The following is a 21085-nucleotide window of genomic DNA, read 5'->3' on the forward strand; positions in this document are numbered from 1 at the left end:
GTATGGGAAAAGCCAAAAAACATTGTATGGGCCAAAACGATAGACAATGTCATATTTTACTGTAGCATCTGTCCAGGGTGTACTTTGCCTGAGAATAAACAGGTCTGGAGAATGAATGCATGAAAGTTATTACTGTAATATGTGTTACTGCATGCATTAAAAAACACTAGAAGATATATAGAAGTAAAATAACAAGATAGAAGTTAATCAGATCAGAAACAAAAGTGAGACAAACCTGTGCATGTGTGGCTGTTGGATGTCATTTTAATTCATTGTGCCCGTTCATGCCTTTACCCTGCCAGCGTTCAGCATCTCACATACACAGACAGGGTGAAACAGTAAAGTGACAGCTCTTTGTCCTCTCTCTGTTCTTTTTTACACTGTCATCTTTCTCTCTCTCTCTCTCTCTCTCTCTCTCTCTCTCTCTCTCTCTCTCTATCATCCGGCAAAAGAACATCTCTTTGGTCAATGTATATTTTATAATCTTATTCTCTTGAAGTGTTTTTTAAAGTGACATGTTGTTTGCGTTGGAGTGAAATGCTTAAAAGTTCCTTATGATCTTCACAGAACCTGCAGATTGGTGTGCGTTCCATAACATGGAAAATGCATGTCAGTGTCGGCCCAAGCTAATTCATTTCCCATTCACAAGGAAATGAAAAAAGTACAGCAACAGCTGGGTCCCTGCTGAACACGTAGTGTAAAAAACTCGCCCACACACGCGTTTTGGTGGCCACTGGGATATTGCTGACCTATGATAACCAGAAAATAGCTGTTTAAGATGCCAAAACATGGATGGGATAGAAGTCAGAAGGTACTGTTTGTGAACAAAACCATATCTTGCTAAAATGTTGAAAGTCATGTTGTAACTATTGAATAAAAATACCAGATAGTTTTTACACTCACAATCGCACAAATTTTAAGGATACTTATGTATTTAGAGGTCTTTCTTCAATTACAGTATGGTGTGCATTGAACAATACTACTAAGGGTCCAATGTGTAATTTTTTGACAATCTATTGACAGAAATGCAATATAACATACATAACTGTCTTCAGAGGTGTATAAAGACCTTACGTAATGAAGCGCTATGTTTTTATTACCTTAGAATGAGTTATTTCTACCGCGGGTCCCCTTACATGGAATTCACCATATCGTTTCTACAGCAGCCCTAAATGGACAAACTGCTCTACAGAGCGACTTTGGCAAACAAGCGAAAACGTGACGACATCGGGTTCTGTATCAGCCTCCGTAGTGCTTAGAAAGGGAGGGGTGGAGTGCGCTGTTGTTTCCAATTCACATCCTAACCACTAGATGCCTCTAGATGTCACGCATTGGACCTTTGAAAGTTTCATCTTAATATTTACTTTGTTTGACCTATTTTAACAAGGTATTCTATCCCATTATATTAACTTTAAAACTTCTATGATACAATTTGTATTTAAATGATTACTATTGCAACCTAAAACCTGAAATCTCTTTTTTAAGAGTCTAGTTGACAATACTTTCCTGTACATTTCTCTGGTAGTGTCTGGCAGAAACAAATGTAGATTGTTGAGACGTGCTCACATCCCAAAACTTGTATTTTGTAAAACATCAACTTGTCGTTGTGAGTCCAGCACACAGTATCAGAGCCACGTTAAGAACAGACCTGTCTGTCAAACCCACACGCTCTACAGGAACAAGGAGATGTGGGCGGGTGGTGAACAGTGCAGCTATTTTAAACATAAATGCTCCCTCCTCTCTAAAGACTTCTTTCATCCCAGATATGGACATGAAGGGGTCTTTCCACTTCTTTGACAGAAGACGTGAAGAAACCTTATGGTATGTTTATGACATTCCCTGGAGCCAAACAATGCACACGTTCCAATTCTTGCCTGACTTTCCCCCACTAGGTTGATCTTAATGCTTACATTTATTTACTACAGCAATAACTTAGAAATATTAAATGTATCCACATAACTATTAGTTTTACTCTTAGTCTACACTTTTATGAAAACATTTTCTCTGCCTCTTTTTCAAATGAAATCCTAAATCTCTCTTTCTTTAACCCCTTCCATCCAACCAAAGAAATTTGACACGCACCGTTCATAATATATTTAAATCAATAATATATTGACATTATCCACTGTGTATAATAAAAAACAAAACAAGAAAAAGACTAAACATTGGCATTAACAATCATGACAGATGCTGTGTTGTGTCACTGGTGTGTCTGAGCTTAGCAGGTTTCCAGTCTGGTGACTGGACGTAATGGCCTGAATGCAGACTCAGCCTCCTGTCAGCCTTTGTGTTGGCCGAGGAGTCTTCCTCACTATCCAGCTGCCGGTGCTTTCGGTTCCCCTCCTCCTCAGAGCAAAGCCCATCCCCCTCGCCACCCCTCCTCCTCTTCTTCACTCCATAATATTCATCTCTCCGCCACTAAAAAGCAACCCTGTCCCCTTCTTTACCTTTTTAATCCCTCTTGGGCTGAGATTGCTGGTTAAGCAAAAATGAAACCTACAGTATTTCAACCAATCAAATAAGTTAAAAATGATTATCGTATGGTAAAGTCAAATTAAACTCTGTACTGCACACCACGGCTCTTAAACACGTTGTACGCTTACGAACGGTTTTGATGCGTTAAAGGGATTGTAGAAACATCTGAGAGGCCGCCTGGGAAATGGTTCGCTCTAGCAAAAGATTTCTTTGCTCTGCAGTTTCAGGATTTGTCTCCTATAGAAAAACACTTATATAAGAATTTTATACGTCAGCATAGTTTAAAGATCTGTTCTATTTTGAGAGACTGAGATACAAGCAAATAAGCGAGGGAGAGACCGGAGAGAAACTAGACATGAAGAGAGAAAGGGGAAGAAATGGACGTGAGGAAAAGAAAAGAAGGGTTTAGCCAAATCTCACTTTGATTCAGGGAGACTTTTAAACCGTTGTGATAAAATGAGATTCGGATGTATGTCTTTGTGAGAGGAGAGCACACTTCCCCATTCATAGATTTCTACTGCAGTGCTAAACGTCACAACAAGGGGTTCTCTGAATGGCAAAGTCAAGCATCGTTGAAAAAAGAGTCACTGAGAAAATGTTTTTATTGAAGGATATCTACACAACAGGATGGCGACCAGATGAGAAGCAGACAAATGGAACATTGAATTTTGGTAAAACTTGGTAATACTATATAAAACTAATAGGCCTATAATAAAACCACAGATAATTGTCCTGAAGCATATAAAAAGAGAGAGTGGAAATATCACAACATCTCATAATTAAACCAGGGTTTTATTTTCAATGGTTTAACAATTCAAACTAATCAAGCTGCGTTTTATTACGTTATGGTCAAATAAGTAATAGTCTAATTTTTTAATTCTGGGACACCTATTAAAGGGACGCACGTGCTTCCGCTCGCTTAGCATCAATAGGTTCCCGCCTCTTGATTGACAGGCGAGCAGCAGCACGCAGGCGTGGTAAGCGCTCCCGCAGACAGGGGGCGTCAACATGGCGTCCTGAGAAAGACAACACAGCCCGACACCGCACCGATCTTCGGTTCGTCGGCTGACAACGGGAGGAGAGAGGGACGAGCAGCCACAGAGGGACCGTTTCGCCAAACATAAGACATCATTGCGTCCTGTGTATCCCTCTGAAAGACGGCAAGCATCGCGTTCGGATGTGCACATCTCGGAGGCGGAGGACAGGCACGTAACAGCTGATCGAGAATTTTCCTTTTTCGTTTGTATCTGATGCTCGGTCCTCGGTGACACAAAAGCAGGTGAGACCGAGGCGACCGCTCCTCTTTTGGGATTCGGGTCGGAGATGTCGAGCGAGAGACCGGTTTTGGCACCGGGTTCCGCCTCGCTCACGGACCGAGAAGCCCCAACACCACCGGGTTCGGGGCAGCAAGTCTTAACGGGATCCGTTACCGGGGAAATGATGGTGTCGGGATCAGGCGCCGTGGTTCTACCGGCCGGGGTGATAAACCCGTCGGTTCCGATCCGGAATATCAAGATGAAATTCGCCGTGCTCATCGGTTTGATCCAGGTCGGGGAGGTTAGCAACAGAGATATCGTGGAGACCGTTTTAAATCTGGTAAGCTACAGATCTACGTATATGTTTTTTTATCGCACATGTTGTAGGATGATGTCATGTGAGAATTGATTTCTTTATTAAGAAGGAACCAGGTGATCAGATGCACTGAAGCCATCTTCATCAATCCAAGCGTAGAAATATCCCCCAGAGACATTTCACCCTGTCTTTTGTTGACTTCTCAGTCAGATTCATTACTGCCAGCTCCAGTTTACAGAAACATTTATTCTACACATAACGGCAACGCGTCATAATTCATTCTCAACAGGCCCGCATGTTGCTGCATTTATTTTCTATACAGAATTGATACACTGTATCAACACGCCGGCCTGCAATGACAATGACTCGCCAAATAAGGGAATACGTCTCTTATTTTTGCTGAATATGTTTTCATATTATTATTCGTCGCCTGCATGGCATAGTCATATAGACTGTGCATTAACACATTTTTAAAACTAGGTCTTTATTGCTGATTGTAGCCTAAACAGTACTTGGTTACCTTACGCATGCATACGTGGATTATTTATCAGTGTGTGTGTGTGTTATTAATAATCAGGGCACGTAAACGCCTGTCATACTCATTACTTCTAGGCTTTGACTGTGTGATGTGTCTTCGGCACTCGTCCTCATCTGTATCGGTAGATGTTGGTCACGGCTGCTGTTTTGCTCGCGGAGGCCACTGGCTTGCTGGGGAGGTGGATTAAAGCGGGTTTTAACTGAATGTTAACTCTTGTTATGAAACGGCTTAGAAAACGCATTAACACAGATTCTGTAATGCCCTCTGCATGGGATGCTCGGAGGATCGTTGTTTGGAGGGGTGGGATGAAGACCTTCTTAACATAACCCGACATCGTTATCAATAATTACTTTGGCTGAAGCGGGCCTTCCTCGCGCCGCAGGTTGTGGTATATGGACCAAATATACCGCAAGCGTTTAATATACGGGTACAACCGGTGATCGTTGGATCGTTGGTACGACGCACCGGAGTGTTAAGAAATATCTCCGCGCGAGGATGCTGCAGCAGTTGCGCAGGGATGCAGAGTTCCTGTAGCCGTGCATGTGGAAGCAGGTGGCGGAGGAGGAGGGTGGGGGTTGCTGCAGTGGTGTTGTGCACTGAAACCTCGAGCCAATTGCGATTTAAAGCGCAGAATCACAACTGGGTTCGATCCGTCCCTGACTGGGTCTGCTGGCGGGTCATGTGCCTCCAGAGGATCTCTTCGTGCACGTTCGGAATGAGATGCTGACGTACCGCGCGCTACGCGTCGCACACTGTATACTGCGTTTTAAAGAACACACGGCATGTGATAAACGTTTAAACGGGTCACTAGCTGGTTTAGCCTGCTTTCCAGCCCATTAAAAGTTACCATGGTAACCGTAGTTAAGGTGGTCTTTGTTTATGCAGTTATCATTACTGCCTTCATGCCGTGGTAACCACCTATCAATAAAAAAATAGAAATAAGAAATTATAAATATTAAGCGTCTTTCATTGTTTAAAGGCAATTCCAGAACTGTTTCCAAATAATTTAGCACAAATGTTGTGCATGTTATATTTAGGCGGAAGCAGTGGTTGCCATGGGGATTTTTAACGGAGACCTCCGCGTGTCCGGAGCGCCGATGAGGATTATAGCGGTTAACACTGTGCACCAGAAAAATTGAAGCATTGCATAGCGTTTGGCACAATGCCGAAACACTGTAGGTGGGGTAGACCTAATGTATTATTCAGCTTCGTCTGCAACCGCTTGTGCCTGAGCGCAGCCTGTATCGATTGATGCTTGAATGCCATTAGAAGAGCAGATGTACCGATCACCTTAATTAATTGGCGATTCCACAGAGCCAAATACGGGAGAGGTCTTATGCATTTCAGGAAGAAATCACTCTAAACAGGCTTCTTTCTAGGTTACGTTTGTTTTTGCAGTTCTACTTTTTACCCTTTGTAACATACGTCACATGTCATGCGTTTGATCCTATGGATTACAGTATATACAATCTAGGCTATAGAATAAATGCAATGTAAGTAGCTTTGTATAAAAGCGTCTGCCAAAGGCAAACACGTAAATGATCTGAAGACTTTGTACATGACTCTTTCTTACTTTAGACTCTTACTTTTTGCCAGTTCCAGGCTGTTTTCCAAAGCCCGAGGCCTCGTTTTTCGTGTGCTAGATTCATGAGCCCATTTGTGCAGTCACTCCCAACTTTCCATTGAAATTCAGACCTGAGAACACATGTTGTGAAGCACCGCTGTTAGACCCTGGATGTAATTAGACTTGTCCTCAACCTTGTGGCCTTGCAGCGGCATACCAGTCATCCCCGCCACTCAGCCTCTGAACAAATGACACATGCAGGAGGTGTTAAAGAAGAGGGGGTTACTTCTGATCCGGATGTGAGATGAAAAGATGTCCTTTGTCCCTGGTTTTAAGATGGAGGAGTAGTATTTTCGAACATTTGCAGTATTTTGAAAAGGAGTCTCTCACTATAATACTACTACTACTAGTCTTTTTCCAAAAATTTCTGTTGTTATGTAGTGTATGGGGTCACGGCGTATTTGATTAAACGTGGATCACACGAAGACCTTCCTGACTGTATGCAGGGCTTATGGCTCCCAGTGGAACTGACATAGTTACTATTGTAGTCGCAGCTGCAGTCTTGTGGAGTTCACCCTCTGATGAGAAATGGGCTTCGTCGTTTTGGCTATTACATTAAAGGGATATTTCTCTACCAAATCAAAATTTCCCCATGTTTTACTCACCTATAAGGTATCCTAACTACATATGTTTTTCTTCTGGAAGAATAATCCAGTCAGAGTTATAATACCAAGTATCATTTTGCTTCCAATAAGGTAAATATCAATGTTTTTAGCGCTATTAGCGTTGATGTCTAGCTTCTGTCATCTCTCGAATGCACGTGGACCAGAGGCTTGTTATTTCCGCAAATAACGGTTACGAAATATCCCGCCAGAGTAGATGCTATTCTATTGGCTGAAAACAAAAAATGCAGCGTTTGTCAACAGAACTTACACGCCTGCGCCATCTTCCGGAAGAACAAGCCTCTGGTTCATGCGCATTCTAGAGATGATGGAAGCTAGACATCAACGTTAATAGCACTGTCGATATGGATATTTTAAACAAACTCATTGATTCGCTTCAGAAGAGCCGTGCTGTGTCTGTGTCGAGCATTTCTTTGATCACAGGATGCACTTTTTGGAGCTTCAAAAAATCAACAACCGTTCACTCCCATTCTACCGCTTGGAAGCAAAATGATACGTGGTATTATAACTCTGTCTGGATTATTCTTCCAGAAGAAAACCATATTCAGTAAAATACCTTGAGGGGGAGTAAAACATGGGAAAATTTTGATTAGTTAGAGAAATATCCCTTCAAGTGAGATTTAGTTGTTATCGGAATATGCATCTATTAAGGGATGGTGCACTCACAATGGAAATTTTGTCATTATTTATTCACTGTTATGCTATAAACCCAATGCGATGAAATATCCCATTAAATCAGAAATTCGAATCGAATTTGTTGTAATTTGAAGGTGTGGCAAAGGAGATACGACATTGTTTATAGCAATTTTATTTGTCTTTCTTTAATGCATGGTTGTCCTTCGCCTCCCGCGATTCAGTTTCTCCTGTGAGAGCCACACAGAGCCAATCTGCTCTGTCTTATCATTTTTGTTCTTTCTCCCTCTATTCTCTACCTCCATGTAACGTACACTCATGCACAGACTGCCTCCGAGGGCCTGACGTGTAGACTCCCCTGCCATTAGCAAAGCATCATTGTTACCATGGAAACGGCACCATGGGACTTTGATGCTTGCTTCCCACCACACCAACTGTTGTTATCTGTTCCCAGCCAACCGGTTCAGCACTGCGATCTGGACAAGGGGACGTTCTCCATAGGCTATTATACACCAAAGGCACCAAGGTGTATAAGTAGTTGTTTTACACGAGTTAATCACATTTCAACGACCTGGTTGAAATTATACGTTTGCTTTCTTATATGCTTCGTTAAACAGGTTTAATGCAGAATAGTGACCATAGTGCTGCTTTGAGGTACTTGTTTGTCAGGAGCTTCTTTCCATCATTTTTTCTCACTCTTTCTCACTCGTTCTCTTGTGGCCGAGCTGTTGTTGTCTGTCCAAAGGGATCATCTCATTATTCACATCCACTCTGCAGAATCACCAAGGTCGGGATGGTGTGCGCAGTCAGCACAAACTGTCCTTGTTGGACACATGGACAGCAGCACAGCTTACGTTGCTCATTCAGTTTCATTCAAGACGTGACTGTGCATAGAACAGATGAACGAGCATCTCTAAACCATGTGACACTCGTACAATAGCATGGCCATAACACAAAATGTAGCTTTCTCACACAGGATCTTTAATCTCTCAGGTTGGAACAACACGGGAGCTGTGAAACGGAACAGCACAGGCGGGCTATAGAATCACATTGTTTGTCTGCAGAGCTAAACAACACGGAAGCGGATGTGAAAACAGCCACTTACAATTAGATAAGCTGCATAATGAATTAATTAATCGTTTACTGTACATTTACATTTCAGAGATCCCAGCAGATGCGAACAAAGCCGCTGTAATCTTCTTTACCTCCCGCTGTAAGACTGATCTCTTGCTTTAATGAAAGTGCACGCGTGAACCGGTGACGCTGTGTCATCGCCTTTTATTGTGAACGTTCGGTGTAAGCTGTACACATATACGTGGTGTTCTACACTTTATATAAAGGTATTTTAAGCACAAATAAAGGTGCTTAAAAGGTTCTCTACAGCGATGCCTTAGAATAACAATTATTGGGTACAAAAAGAACCATTCAGCCAAAGGTTCTTTAAAGAACCTTTGTGAAACAGAAATGTTCTTTATGGAACCAAAAGGTGCTTCTATGGCATCGAAGATACTTTTGAACACCCTTTTTTTGAGAGTGTACTTTACATGCTATGTCTGTCCGCCGCTGTCACTGTGAAGAGAGAGACACTATCATTTATTTAAAGGGATAGTTCACCCTAAAAACTTTCAGTACTGGGACATACTATAGTAGGTACAAATTAGAGTAGTAGTCAACAGTGCCCCAGAAATGTTTGCTTTCCTGAATTCTTCCAAATATCTTTTTTTGTGTTCAGCAGAACTAAGTTATTTATACAGGTTTGGAACAACTTGAGGGTGAGTAAATGATGACAGAATTAAAACAGAGTTGAATGGTTGAGGACATCAGTGTTTAGATTGAACAGCGCTGGCACTGGTTTGTGAAGACCTTGAGACAGGAATTTAAAAAAAGCTTGCAGTTTTGTTACAAATATAACACGTACAGGTTGGGCATATCTTGTTGCATTTGTCATTTTTGACTAGCTGCCGTCTGTTGCTATTTGACAGGCATGATTCTTTGTGAGCGGTGTATAGTGATAGTTTGGCTAAATCACAAAGTGCAACTTTTTATGAATGTGGCCTATGGATTTAGTAAAACAAGACTGTCAGTTCTGTGAAAGATTTTTATGCACAGTAAAGTATGTCAGTGTACTGTGTCGGCATGCTTATTAAAGTTGCCTAAAAAAGACTTAAGTGAGTTAAAAAGTGATGTCCAACTTTGCACTTTATTCAAATATATTTTTCAAAATGCATTGGCAAAGTTTATTAAGACAGTACCTGATATATTGTGAAATACAAAAAAAATCAGTATTTTGTCTTTTGATGGTTAATCATACCTAATGGAGGATTAAAAGCAACATTTTTACAAATATGCCCCTTTTGGCCACTCCCGTAGTTGATATTACATTTTTTTTCCCGTAGTTGATTTATCCTTTGGTGGCTAAATTATTAGTCAAGCTTTAAAATGTTGTGTTTACACAGTCATACTCTTATACATGATGAGGTAAACACATGGTCCATGACTTTGATAATTGTGTAATGTCGCCCAGTATGTGTCTGGTTTGAAAGGAAGGACGGAATTGAACATCTGTGGGTCTCACAGCTTGATCTGCACATTTTATCCTCAGGCAGATGGACATAAAGTGAAGCATAGATTCATGAAAGTCATGTTAGAGTACATATAGATCTTTTTCTACTTTGGCAGTATGCTTCATAAGAGCATTTCATATTCAGAGCCCCCTAAAGGTGGGATAGATATAACCGAATTCTGGATCTGTCCAGTCTTCTTATCCATTCTTCTTGACTGTCCAGGATCTTTTATCTATTCTTTTCAAAGCTGTTTTGAACCAGATAAGGTGGTATTGTGAGAACTGACGTCATCCTTCTCAAGAATCCCCAATGTCTCTGGACGAGATCCCAGAATCTGACTCTGAAGAAGTTTTTGATGGTCCGCTGCGATCATCATAAATTGCCCGTGTTTGACGGCAACAGAACTGTACTCGATGTGAGTGAAACATATGTCACATATTTCATTCCAAAATTCTTTGCTGCGAACTGATAATTGGAAAATTATCACAGTTAGTAAAGTGGTATACGCTACTGTTACGTTTTATGGGACGTACACAATTATGTTGAAAATCCTTGCAAAGACGTGGCAAAGCTTATGAGCACAATTGCCCCTTCTGAGGTTAAAACTAAAAGACTGAAAGCATGTCATAAGGTAACCAAAAATTGCTCTAGTAAGCTTAGAGGCTTTTAAGGTTCAATTTTCAAAACTGATGTTATCCAACAGCTTCTCGCATATGAATTAATCTATCAAATCTATAGATCAAAGTGTTAAATCCTCAGAACCTCTCCTAGATTCATGGGAGTCTTTGCTGCAAGGTCACAACAGATTCATTGAGGTCAGAGCTGCTGTAATACAGTTTACTGATCCGTCGTCTTGGTGCACATCGTAATCATTATCTGAGTAAGAAAGAAAACGAAACAGTTCAATGCTTGGACAAAAACCTTAAGTATTACTTAGTTGAGGCACTAACGTTCCTAAAGGAACTGTAATAAGTTGCTTACACGCTCGGCCTACCACCCTCAGAGTTTTGTCTTTCTGAGTAATCAGATCCTCTTCGGGCTTGTCGTGAGGCACAGATGCTTGTGGTACACATCGAAAAACACACTTTGAACTCCATCGAATATAATGATTCAGACTCCTGTGTAGATCAAAGTCTTTGTCATGCTGTTTCTGTGAACATCTGAAAACAAAACCACTGGTCATGCTAAAGATGAAAATAGATCTGGTTGGTTTTTAGAGGCAGAATTGAAAAATGTTTTAATATGTTGATCATGTTCCAGATTGAAATTCATTATTTAAAACGGCAATGTCAGAATTACATCCCTCTCTCAATAGCTTATCCCACAACCTTTTTAACGTCCTACGTAATCGAAGTTGTTGGTATAGCTGAGACATCCAGTGTTGGCAGAAATGTCATGTTCTTCCAGCTCACAAGCCTTTTGGAAGCTTTGATCACCAGGTTAGCGTTGGATAAGCCGTTCTGCACCGGATAAGACATTTCTGAGAAATTCATAGCGTCTGGTATTGGAGACATATGCCTTGATAATGTTTATCAGCAAAGTGCCAGCGTGCCCATCTTTTCAGACGCCCCGTCCAAACAACAGACACCTGCCTGTCTTCACATCAACACAAAGGCTTGTAATGCACATATGCTTGTTTTTCTTGAAGATGTGAATATGTGTCTGTTTGTGATAGGGGCTACTATAAATTTGTCTGTGCAGATGTCCATCTCCTCCCCCAAGCAGTGCTAAAAGGTCATATTTCTTTAATTCAGTGCTTTTTAAAAAAAATTTCCATCAGCGTGTTCTAGACAGCGCTGGATCTATTATAGAAAAGGGCAACAGGGAGAAAATATGCTTTTAAGGCCCTCCAACACACTTCAAGGACTTGTGTGTCTAGACGTCTTTGGTAGTGATTATATTTATTATATATATCAAATTCTTTATATAGTATAGTTGTTTATGCATTTTATTGTTAGTATACATATATAATAATGTATGTTATATAATAGCACTATTTAAATATCATTTAATTAAAAAAAATATATGTATATAACAGTACCGTTTAAGAGTTTAGGGTGAAATGTTTTTCTCAACCTTATAAATATTCTGAATTCGGTTTTGGAGACTAGAATGAAATTGTTTTCAAAATAGTTATTTTTACATTACAAAATGAGTACTTTATTTATTAAAAAACTTCACAAATTATGACCTTGAAAAAGAAAAATAAGAGCATAGATTGAAACTCCTTGTAACTGTTTAAAAACATCAATTGTGTGTTATTTTGCTTCGGTTTATTTTGTTTTTTCTGTGTTATTCGACAGTTGGGTGAGTTTACTTTTATTTCAAATAGTAAAAACATGAATAAATGACAGCAGTAAGTGACTCTAAACCTTTGAGTGGCAGCGTAAATAAATGCGTATTTTTATACACTATCCAACCGTATCTGCAATTTATGTGTGTGCAGAGAGACAATGTCAAAATGCGGATCTTTTAGTGTTTCACACACAGATGTAGATGCTGGTGTGTGAGAATTGAAGGCACTTATGTGTCCGCTCTGATCATTCTCAAGAAACGTCTTTTTGCTGCAAAGAGTTTTGCTGATATATGTGTCTGGGTCGGCCTCACCCTTCACACACACACACACACCTTTTCTCTGGTGCAGACAGTCTATTGCATTCTCTGCCACTCTGCGTGTGATGTTGGATTTACAGATTTTTCGCTCCAACCACCTCCACCACACAAGCACATCTTCCTTGCACTCAGCGAAAATCATATGAAATTCATGTTGGCCTAGTTTTTTGCCTGCCCGCTGTCTGCACTTGCTATAAGAAGCATGGTATGCTGCCACGTGAACAGAATTAAACAGGCTCCAAAGATGCTCACCCTGACTGGTGTTTCTCTTTTATCTGAAATCAGATCTATGGGTTCCTGCATGAGACACAGACATGGGTCGAAAATAATTTGTCATTTTAAACCTGAATGACTTTCTCTCTGGTGCAGAACACAAAAGAAGATATTTTGAAGAATGTTCAAAGGATGTGCCGATTGACAAATAGGGTCAGAATAGAAGTGAATGGGTAGCGCCGTTGTTCAGCTACCAACATTCTTTAAAATATATTTTGTGTTTAAAATGCATTTTTCTCAGGTTGCATACAGCACAAAATGTAAAATGTTTTCTTCTGTTACATCTCATCATGCAGTGACCCTGCAGACTAGACCATGTTGCATTGGTAAAGGGTCTGTCCTCCACTGTGCCCTCTGGTGTACTCCGCATTCTGACTCACTCTCCGTCTGGTGTTAGACAGACCAGAGGGAGGGCAGGAGAGAGAGAGAGAGAGAGAGAGAGAGAGAGTGAGCGAGGGGGGGGGCAGGGAGGGAGGGTTTGGCAAAAACAAAAGTGAGAAATGGATGCACAGGAGAGAAAGAGCTTCCGGTTCTCATCTGCAGTAGGGATGTGCTAAACAACGTTTTAAACATTCTCATGACCCAAAAGGTGCGTTGGTGTCTCGAGAGGCAGTTTTAAAAGTTGGAATACGTTTTCGTCAACCTCATCGTAGTCAGCCTGTATGTTGCTAGCCTCCAGTTTCACAGACTAGAAAGCCATTGTGTTGTATTCTGCAGAAATAAACCGCTCAGGAGGTTTGTTTAGGATCAACACTGTATTGGTTCTGGTGTGGGGAATGCAGGCCTGCGGGTTGGAGGGGAAGATAAGCCAGACAGAGGATTTGAGTCGGCTTTGTGGACTGGAATGCTGATCTTTGACTCATTATCACTCGGTACAATTGTACAGTTGCTGAGTATACGTAGTTTTCATCCCATTGAATGGATGACTTTCACAATGTGCTGTTTTTTATATTTAGCCTGTTTGCTTTTGTATTTATAGGTAGAGGAAATAAACCTCCTCTGCTCTGTTTTAGCTACACATGTATATATGTTGTAGTGTCAGATGTGGTTGCCTATTCCTTTCTTGCTGCTTTTTATTTTTAAGATGTAAATTAAATCTCAAGGTCACTCAGACGTCATTTCTGTTGTCAACATATGCAAATAAGCCCTATTTATACAGTTTCCACCAGCTATTTATGAAAAGGGCCTGAGACATGCTGCTAAAGTACTGATACATTTCTGTATGCTTGTACGCAGGCTAAAATTAAATCTGCTTTTCACATTTTATCACGCCAATACGTTTGTGTTATTTTTTAATTTCAGAAAAGTTTAAATATTTTTTTGTCGGTGCGGCCCCGAGACCGCATCGCTCCCTTTTTGCGCGTGCTTGACCCGTACCTAAGACTGATCTGGAGTTTCATGCAAACAAAAAAAATGCAGTGTTGCTTACAGTGAAAACATTGGACCTGATTTAGGGACAAAAGTCTTGGCATTAAAAGTATTTTTCTAGTTTTGATGGGAAAAGTTATATTACACACACACACACATATATATATATATATATATATTAATTATATATTATATATTAATAACTTTTTTAATATAATTTTTAATAATACATTTCAGTGTTTGGTTTAAGAACAGCATTATTTACTCGTACATTAATAGCTTTAGGACCCACTACCAAAATTGTTTAAATTTGATGAATAATTCACCCAAAAAGAAAAATTCTGTTATCATTTATTCATCCGCATGTCATTCAGAATCTACATATGACTCCTGCGTGGCACACAATAGAAGATATTTTGAGTAATGCCCCTTTGTGTCCATACAATTGAAGTCAATGCATTTTGTTAAGTAAATTATGTATTAATACATTACATTTTTGGGAGAACTATCCCTTTAAGTATTCTTTTGTTAGTACACAATAGTTCTTGCTTAAAAACATTTTGAATGCATTACTTCTGTTCAAAGCCTTCAAGCAACAAGGCCTGTTCTGTATTGGTGTCTGTCATTCATTGATGGATAACTTAACTGACCTTGGGGTGACCCAGCTTGCCTTCTGTCATTAATGGTCTACAGTCATTTGTTTAAATTGTTCTCTGATTTACAATCAATACAACACAAGCCCACATTTAGACCTTTTATATCAAACATTTGGTTCATTTCTGTGTGCATGCATTTGTCATTTGTAAGTAACACTTTAGGTAACACTTTGCAATACTGTTGTATTTGTTAACATTACTGAATGCATTAGCTAACTAAGAACAGGCAATATCGTTTTCAGCATTTATTAATGTTTTGTAATGTTTAACAAAATTGGTCATGTTTGTTCATTGTGCATTAGTCAAGGTTAACCAATACAACTTTTGATTAAAAAAATGCATTTTAGTAAATTCTGAAATGAACATGTGAGTAATAAATGCTGTAGAAATATTGTTCATTTTTAGTTCTCTTGAACTACACTCATTGATAACACTTTACAATAAGGTTTTTGAGAATCATATATTTAAGTAGATGCAACATTCACTTGAGTGACTTGAGTGGTTCTGATAGTTTGCTTCTTTGGCATGCGAGGTGCAGGACCCAGGGCCAAAGGTCAATTCAACCTTAGCAACAACCTCAGTTCCAGCATGGTCTTGTGACTCTGGATTAGTCCAGCTTACCCTTTTGTTGTTTTCCTCTGAAACACAAGAGTGTATTGTTCGTAAAGCCTTGTGCTCAAGGCTCGGTGCTGGGAAACAAAGAGCAGATGAGGAAATAAAGGATAGGTAGGGGAACAGACCAAACTTGCAGACACAAGATTACATTTGAACAGAAATGCACTTGGTATGTTTACTCTTCTATTGGTTGTAATGTTATTAAGGATGCAATGCAATTCTCATCTGAATAAAGATATCGAGACCAAAATCTATTTTTTCCCCGGAACATTTTTGCATCATTTTTCATTGTACTGAAAAATGAAAAGCCTTATGAGTCAGATCCGGTCAACCTCACTACTTATTGGCTAGTCATCGTCATGATCCATTTCTATTGCCAACAACACCCATCACCTAACTAAAAATACTTAAAGATGCTTTTTTGATGTTGTTTCCTGCACTTGGTATTTGTAACTGTTTTGATGTGTTTTCGTTTTATCTAAAAATATCATCAGTTTAAATGACAGGAAGTAACATTTAAAAGCTCTTGACTCATTTGAGCTAATGTACCTGCGCTTTTGGTTTAAATAGCACCTTAGCTCCACTCACCTGTTGCCATAGGAACGCAGAAATGACCTCCCACAATGCAATTTACTGTGGTTGTTCATCCTTTCTGCTTTTACAGTTCCCGAGCCGGATGCCCAGCTTCACATACAAGCATTAGTCGGCTTTCAGGGTCAAAGCAGTAAAGAGTTTTAGCGTGTGTTTTTTAACTGTGTATTACAGTAGTAGTGTGTGCGCACAACACATAACAAGCACAAGGTAAAAGGACCTTAGTTTTCATTCTTTCTGCTTTTAAAGTGCCCCAGTCTTGTTTGGACTGATGCCAGTGGTGTTTCTCATGGCTTCAGAAGTGCAGACGTGTCCTTGAGGTCCCTTTCTCGTGCCCACTAGGGCTCTAGCCTGCAGGGACTCGTTCTGACTGCTTACCGCAGCACCGCTGTCAGCCCCGTTCACAGCCGACTGCCAATCAGAGACCCACTTGAGTTAAAAAGGCTTTTCCTCGAGTCCCTTTTATGAAGACTTCTGTAATACCTGCTGTTATTGCGGGGAAATTAGATGTTTCTGTACCTCATTTTGTTGAGTATTGTGTTTGCAGCGAAGAGGTCATGGGTTAGATTCTCACGGAACACACATGTCAATAAACAAGGTACTCTATACCTTGAATGCACTGTAAGTCAGTTTAGATGAACGCATCTGCCAAATACAGAAATGTAACACACTGCTGCATTTTAAAAAGTTATGTGTCGCTTTGATGTTTGCTATACGTAGCGTGAATCTGATTAATTCGAGGTCCCTTGGGAGAGAGAAGAGAAAACGCCGTCCTGCCTCTTTTGTTAACCTGTTTTTCACGCATTAACAAAGCGATTGCAGGCAGCAGGCAGGCTGTTTTTCTTGGCTGCTTAATGTCTTTTGATGGATCTCTGTTGTATTACTCATCGTAGCAACTGCAGATGATTCAGCAGCGGTTCACAGCTGCACCGGGACATTTGACGCATCATTTCTGTATTCTGATGAGCAGCTGTCACTTGTTATTGTGGATGTAAGTTTAGTTTTGGTTTAATATAGGCTTATTAGTTTGAGATTGGAAACCAGGTCATGACCAGCTAGTTGGATCTAAGTGGATTTTACAAACCAAAAAGTACCATCATATTTTTATATTTGGAGGATGTTTCTCACCATGGTAGTATCTTTAGGGGACTGTAGAGAGCTACTATGTAAAATAATGATGTATGGACGGTTTCATAAACATAAACGAACGTTACATGCACACTTTGAACCTCAACTGAACCTCTGGTACACATTCATGAGTAATAGAGTGCCTGAAGATTATTTCTGATAACAATCAAAAGAAACCAATAAGTGTCATGATTCTGCTGCATCATGTCATGTTTCTCTTGGTTTAGTAGCAGGATCATGACAGAACCTCATGTTAAATGTGGAGAGAGACAATTATTGTTCTTATGGCCTTCCATACTCTCTCCGGTCTCGTCATTGTTCCCATCCTCTTGTTACCTCGTTATTGATTAATGCCTACACCTGTTTCCCTCTTGATTTGCTCCCTTATTTAATGCCCTTGTGTCTTCTGTCTTGTGCTGGTTCATTGTGGTTTGTGTGGTGAGTTCCTGTTGTGTCAGTTTAGTTATTTGTAGTTTATTCAAGTCTTGTTTATGTGTAGTTAGTTTTAGTCCAGTTCTGTCTTGTCATTATGTTCCCATGTTTTGTTATGTTACCCCCACGTGGGTCTTTGTTTTATGATTTATTAAATATGTTAACCCCTTACCCGCTGTCTGCACCTGGGTCCTCTCTCCGTGTCTCACCACTCGAGAATCATGACAGAATGAACCAGCATAATCGGACCCAGCAGACAGAGGGATCGTTGTGGCAGCAGTTGAGGCTACCGGATTCCCCTCCAGGGTTAGAGGTTGCCGGACTCCCTTCCAGGGTCGAGAACGCCGGACTCCCTCCTGAGTCGGGGCCGCCGGACTCCCTACCAGGGTTGAGACTGCCGGATTTCCGCTCGGGGCCGAGACCGCCGGACTGCCTTCCAGGGTTGAGACCGCCGGTCTTCCCTCCAGGGTCGAAGCTGCTGGAATCCTGTTGCCTGCAACCGATCCCCAGCCGGGCATTCCAGGTCGGTGCAGCCGGGCATTCCAGGTCGGTGCAGCCGGGCATTCCCGTCTAGGGGAGCCGGGCATTCCCGCCCGGCGGAGCCAGGCATTCCAGCCCGGTGCATGCGGCCATTCCAGCCCGGTGCATGCGGCCATTCCAGCCCGGTGCATGCGGCCATTCCAGCCCGGTGCATGCGGCCATTCCAGCCCGGTGCATGCCTGTTCCGTGTCTGCCTGCTGTCCTGTTCGTGTTTGCCGGCTATCCTGTTTGTGTCTGGTACCTGTCATGCCGGCTATCGTGTCCGTGTCAGCCCTTGTTTGGACTTCCCTTTGGACTCTTGTGTGCCCCTTCCCTTGGACTCTTGTGCTTGCTCGTTTTGATTTATTGTATTGTCATGTTGTATTATGTTGCCATTGTCACAGTCTGTCTTGTCTTGTTTGTGCCTTGAGGAGCATCAGGTTGCTGCTCCTTTAGGAGAGGCTTATGTCATGATTCTGCTGCATCATGTCATGTTTCTCTTGGTTTAGTAGCAGGATCATGACAGAACCTCATGTTAAATGTGGAGAGAGACAATTATTGTTCTTATGGCCTTCCATACTCTCTCCGGTCTCGTCATTGTTCCCATCCTCTTGTTACCTCGTTATTGATTAATGCCTACACCTGTTTCCCTCTTGATTTGCTCCCTTATTTAATGCCCTTGTGTCTTCTGTCTTGTGCTGGTTCATTGTGGTTTGTGTGGTGAGTTCCTGTTGTGTCAGTTTAGTTATTTGTAGTTTATTCAAGTCTTGTTTATGTGTAGTTAGTTTTAGTCCAGTTCTGTCTTGTCATTATGTTCCCATGTTTTGTTATGTTACCCCCACGTGGGTCTTTGTTTTATGATTTATTAAATATGTTAACCCCTTACCCGCTGTCTGCACCTGGGTCCTCTCTCCGTGTCTCACCACTCGAGAATCATGACAAATAAGAACCGTCACTTGGCTAAACTTGTCTCTCCAATATTTAGAATTTAGACTCCGATACCAAGCTCAAACGCTAGATGTCAATGTACCATACGGTTTCTTTAAATGCGACCGAACTTCAAGACCCATTCAACAAATTGTCTAGTTCTTACAATGATCATACAACAAAATTCAACAAATCGTTAATTTAATATAATTATTTTACAGTAAAATAGTAATATAAGTTAATATGAACATAAATTAAATAAAATATTTATATTACTAGACACTAAGCAAACACAAACCAGGAGTTAACTTGGGGTCAGTTAACTAGGGCTCTGTCTTTCATCTTTTACTCACCCTCTTGTCATTTTAATAATATATGACTTTTTTCTTCTGCACAACACAAAAGCAGACCCTTTGGTAACCAAACATTTTTTCATCCCCTTCCCCCATTCTATTGTATGGACGCAAGACAATGGGGACCAACGATTTTCATAATTTTTCAGAATATCGCCTTTTGTGTTCTGCAGAAGAAAGAAACCCATACAGGTTCGAAATGTCAAGAGAGTAAATGATGAAAGAATTTAAGTTTTTGGGTGAACTTTCCCTTTTACATGCTACCAAGGTATTATTGCCTTCTTCATATGCTGTTCTATGCTACCACACAAATTTTTTTTATCGTATAGGTTTCCATCCATTTAATTTCCTTTTATTTATTTTGATTATTGTCAAGCTCTTGTGGTGTACAAACCGTTTTCCTGTAGCTCTGTTTGTTGTTCGATGACCAGGGAAAGCACATACTAATAAAAAAACTATATAGATGAATGCAACATAAGTCTTTTTGGATAAGGGTCATTTTTAGATGTAGATTTTCGATGTAAACAGTGCTGGAGCTGGGTAAATAAAGGTCATGTGTACACTTTTAGTTATAAAACGTATTCTCTTTAGCTTATTTTTGTAGTCCACAAATATATGCATCAAAGACATCACGATTTAATAAGCTAGCAGAGCCATCCTTTCACTACTCCAGCGATGTTTGTTTACGGCATGAGTCATGGTTCCGGGTTTGTAGATCAGTAGGAATTTTTCTGACATTACTTAAGAGTTTGTATGAGTCTGTAAGCGAGCGGTAATGAACAATCTATTGAGCAGATGGATACCCACAGATGGAAAATTGTCAAACTTCTGTCACGCTGTTCTCATCACTGCCAGCTTCCTGTCGCACCAACCTCAGCTTTGTCTCGTGTGCCTAAGCACAAATGTGTCTTTATTTACACATTTAAAATCCCTTCCCATTCTATGAAGTCCACTGATGTTTCCCTTTGATAGACATCTTCTATTTGAAAAACTTGGCTATTTTTATAAAGTAATTGTTATCGCTTTTTCGCTCTTAGATGTTAAATAATATAGAAAAGTAGGACCCTAGTCCCCCGGCACAGGATTCGCAGTGAGTGTTTGATCCATTGGTAATATAAAATGAGTGTTTGTTAGGTAAGCTGTTAGGTTCGATATCTTAAGGTCCGCTTTTAAAATGCCTGTCTGAACGCCAAGTGAACCAGGACTAAATAATTTGTTCTTCTTTTTTGGTCCGGACCAAAAGAACCGAACTAGAAATATGACCGAACCCTTAAGTTTTATACATCTGTCTGTTACATTCAAATGTAATACAAATGTGAGCACTGTAGGCATGGGCCGCATACCGGTTTAAAGGTATACCTAGGTTTGAAAGAGTCGAGGTTTTAGCAAATCTAAATGACACTAAATCTAGACACAAAAATGCTGTGCAGGGACTAAATCTTATCTCAGTCATTCGAATGAACATCTAAAAGCAAAATCTCTCTCAGCCACAAACTTCAACACATTTATTTGTCAATGTGCTGTGACCCCAGCGGATGTGTGGAGTGTTTCTCTCTGTAGATGTCAAGAAGGAGAGTCCCA

General features: G+C 40.5%; 1 protein-coding gene across 7 annotated transcripts in view; it reads left to right on the plus strand.

The window, feature by feature from the left end:
• Window positions 1-3798: 3798 nt before the first annotated feature.
• Window positions 3799-21085, plus strand: part of nbeaa (neurobeachin a) — a gene marked incomplete at its 5' end in the record, with an annotated part of 90384 nt that continues 73097 nt past the window's right edge. For all 7 annotated transcript variants that reach the window (XM_079449443.1, XM_079449439.1, XM_079449440.1 and 4 more), the window contains one exon: window positions 3799-4071. In XM_079449443.1, the coding sequence (XP_079305569.1) occupies window positions 3799-4071 (273 nt within the window). The remainder of the gene's footprint in view (window positions 4072-21085) is intronic.

This window comes from Barbatula barbatula (genome assembly GCF_947034865.1).
Source record: "Barbatula barbatula genome assembly, chromosome: 24".
Lineage (NCBI taxonomy): Eukaryota > Metazoa > Chordata > Actinopteri > Cypriniformes > Nemacheilidae > Barbatula > Barbatula barbatula.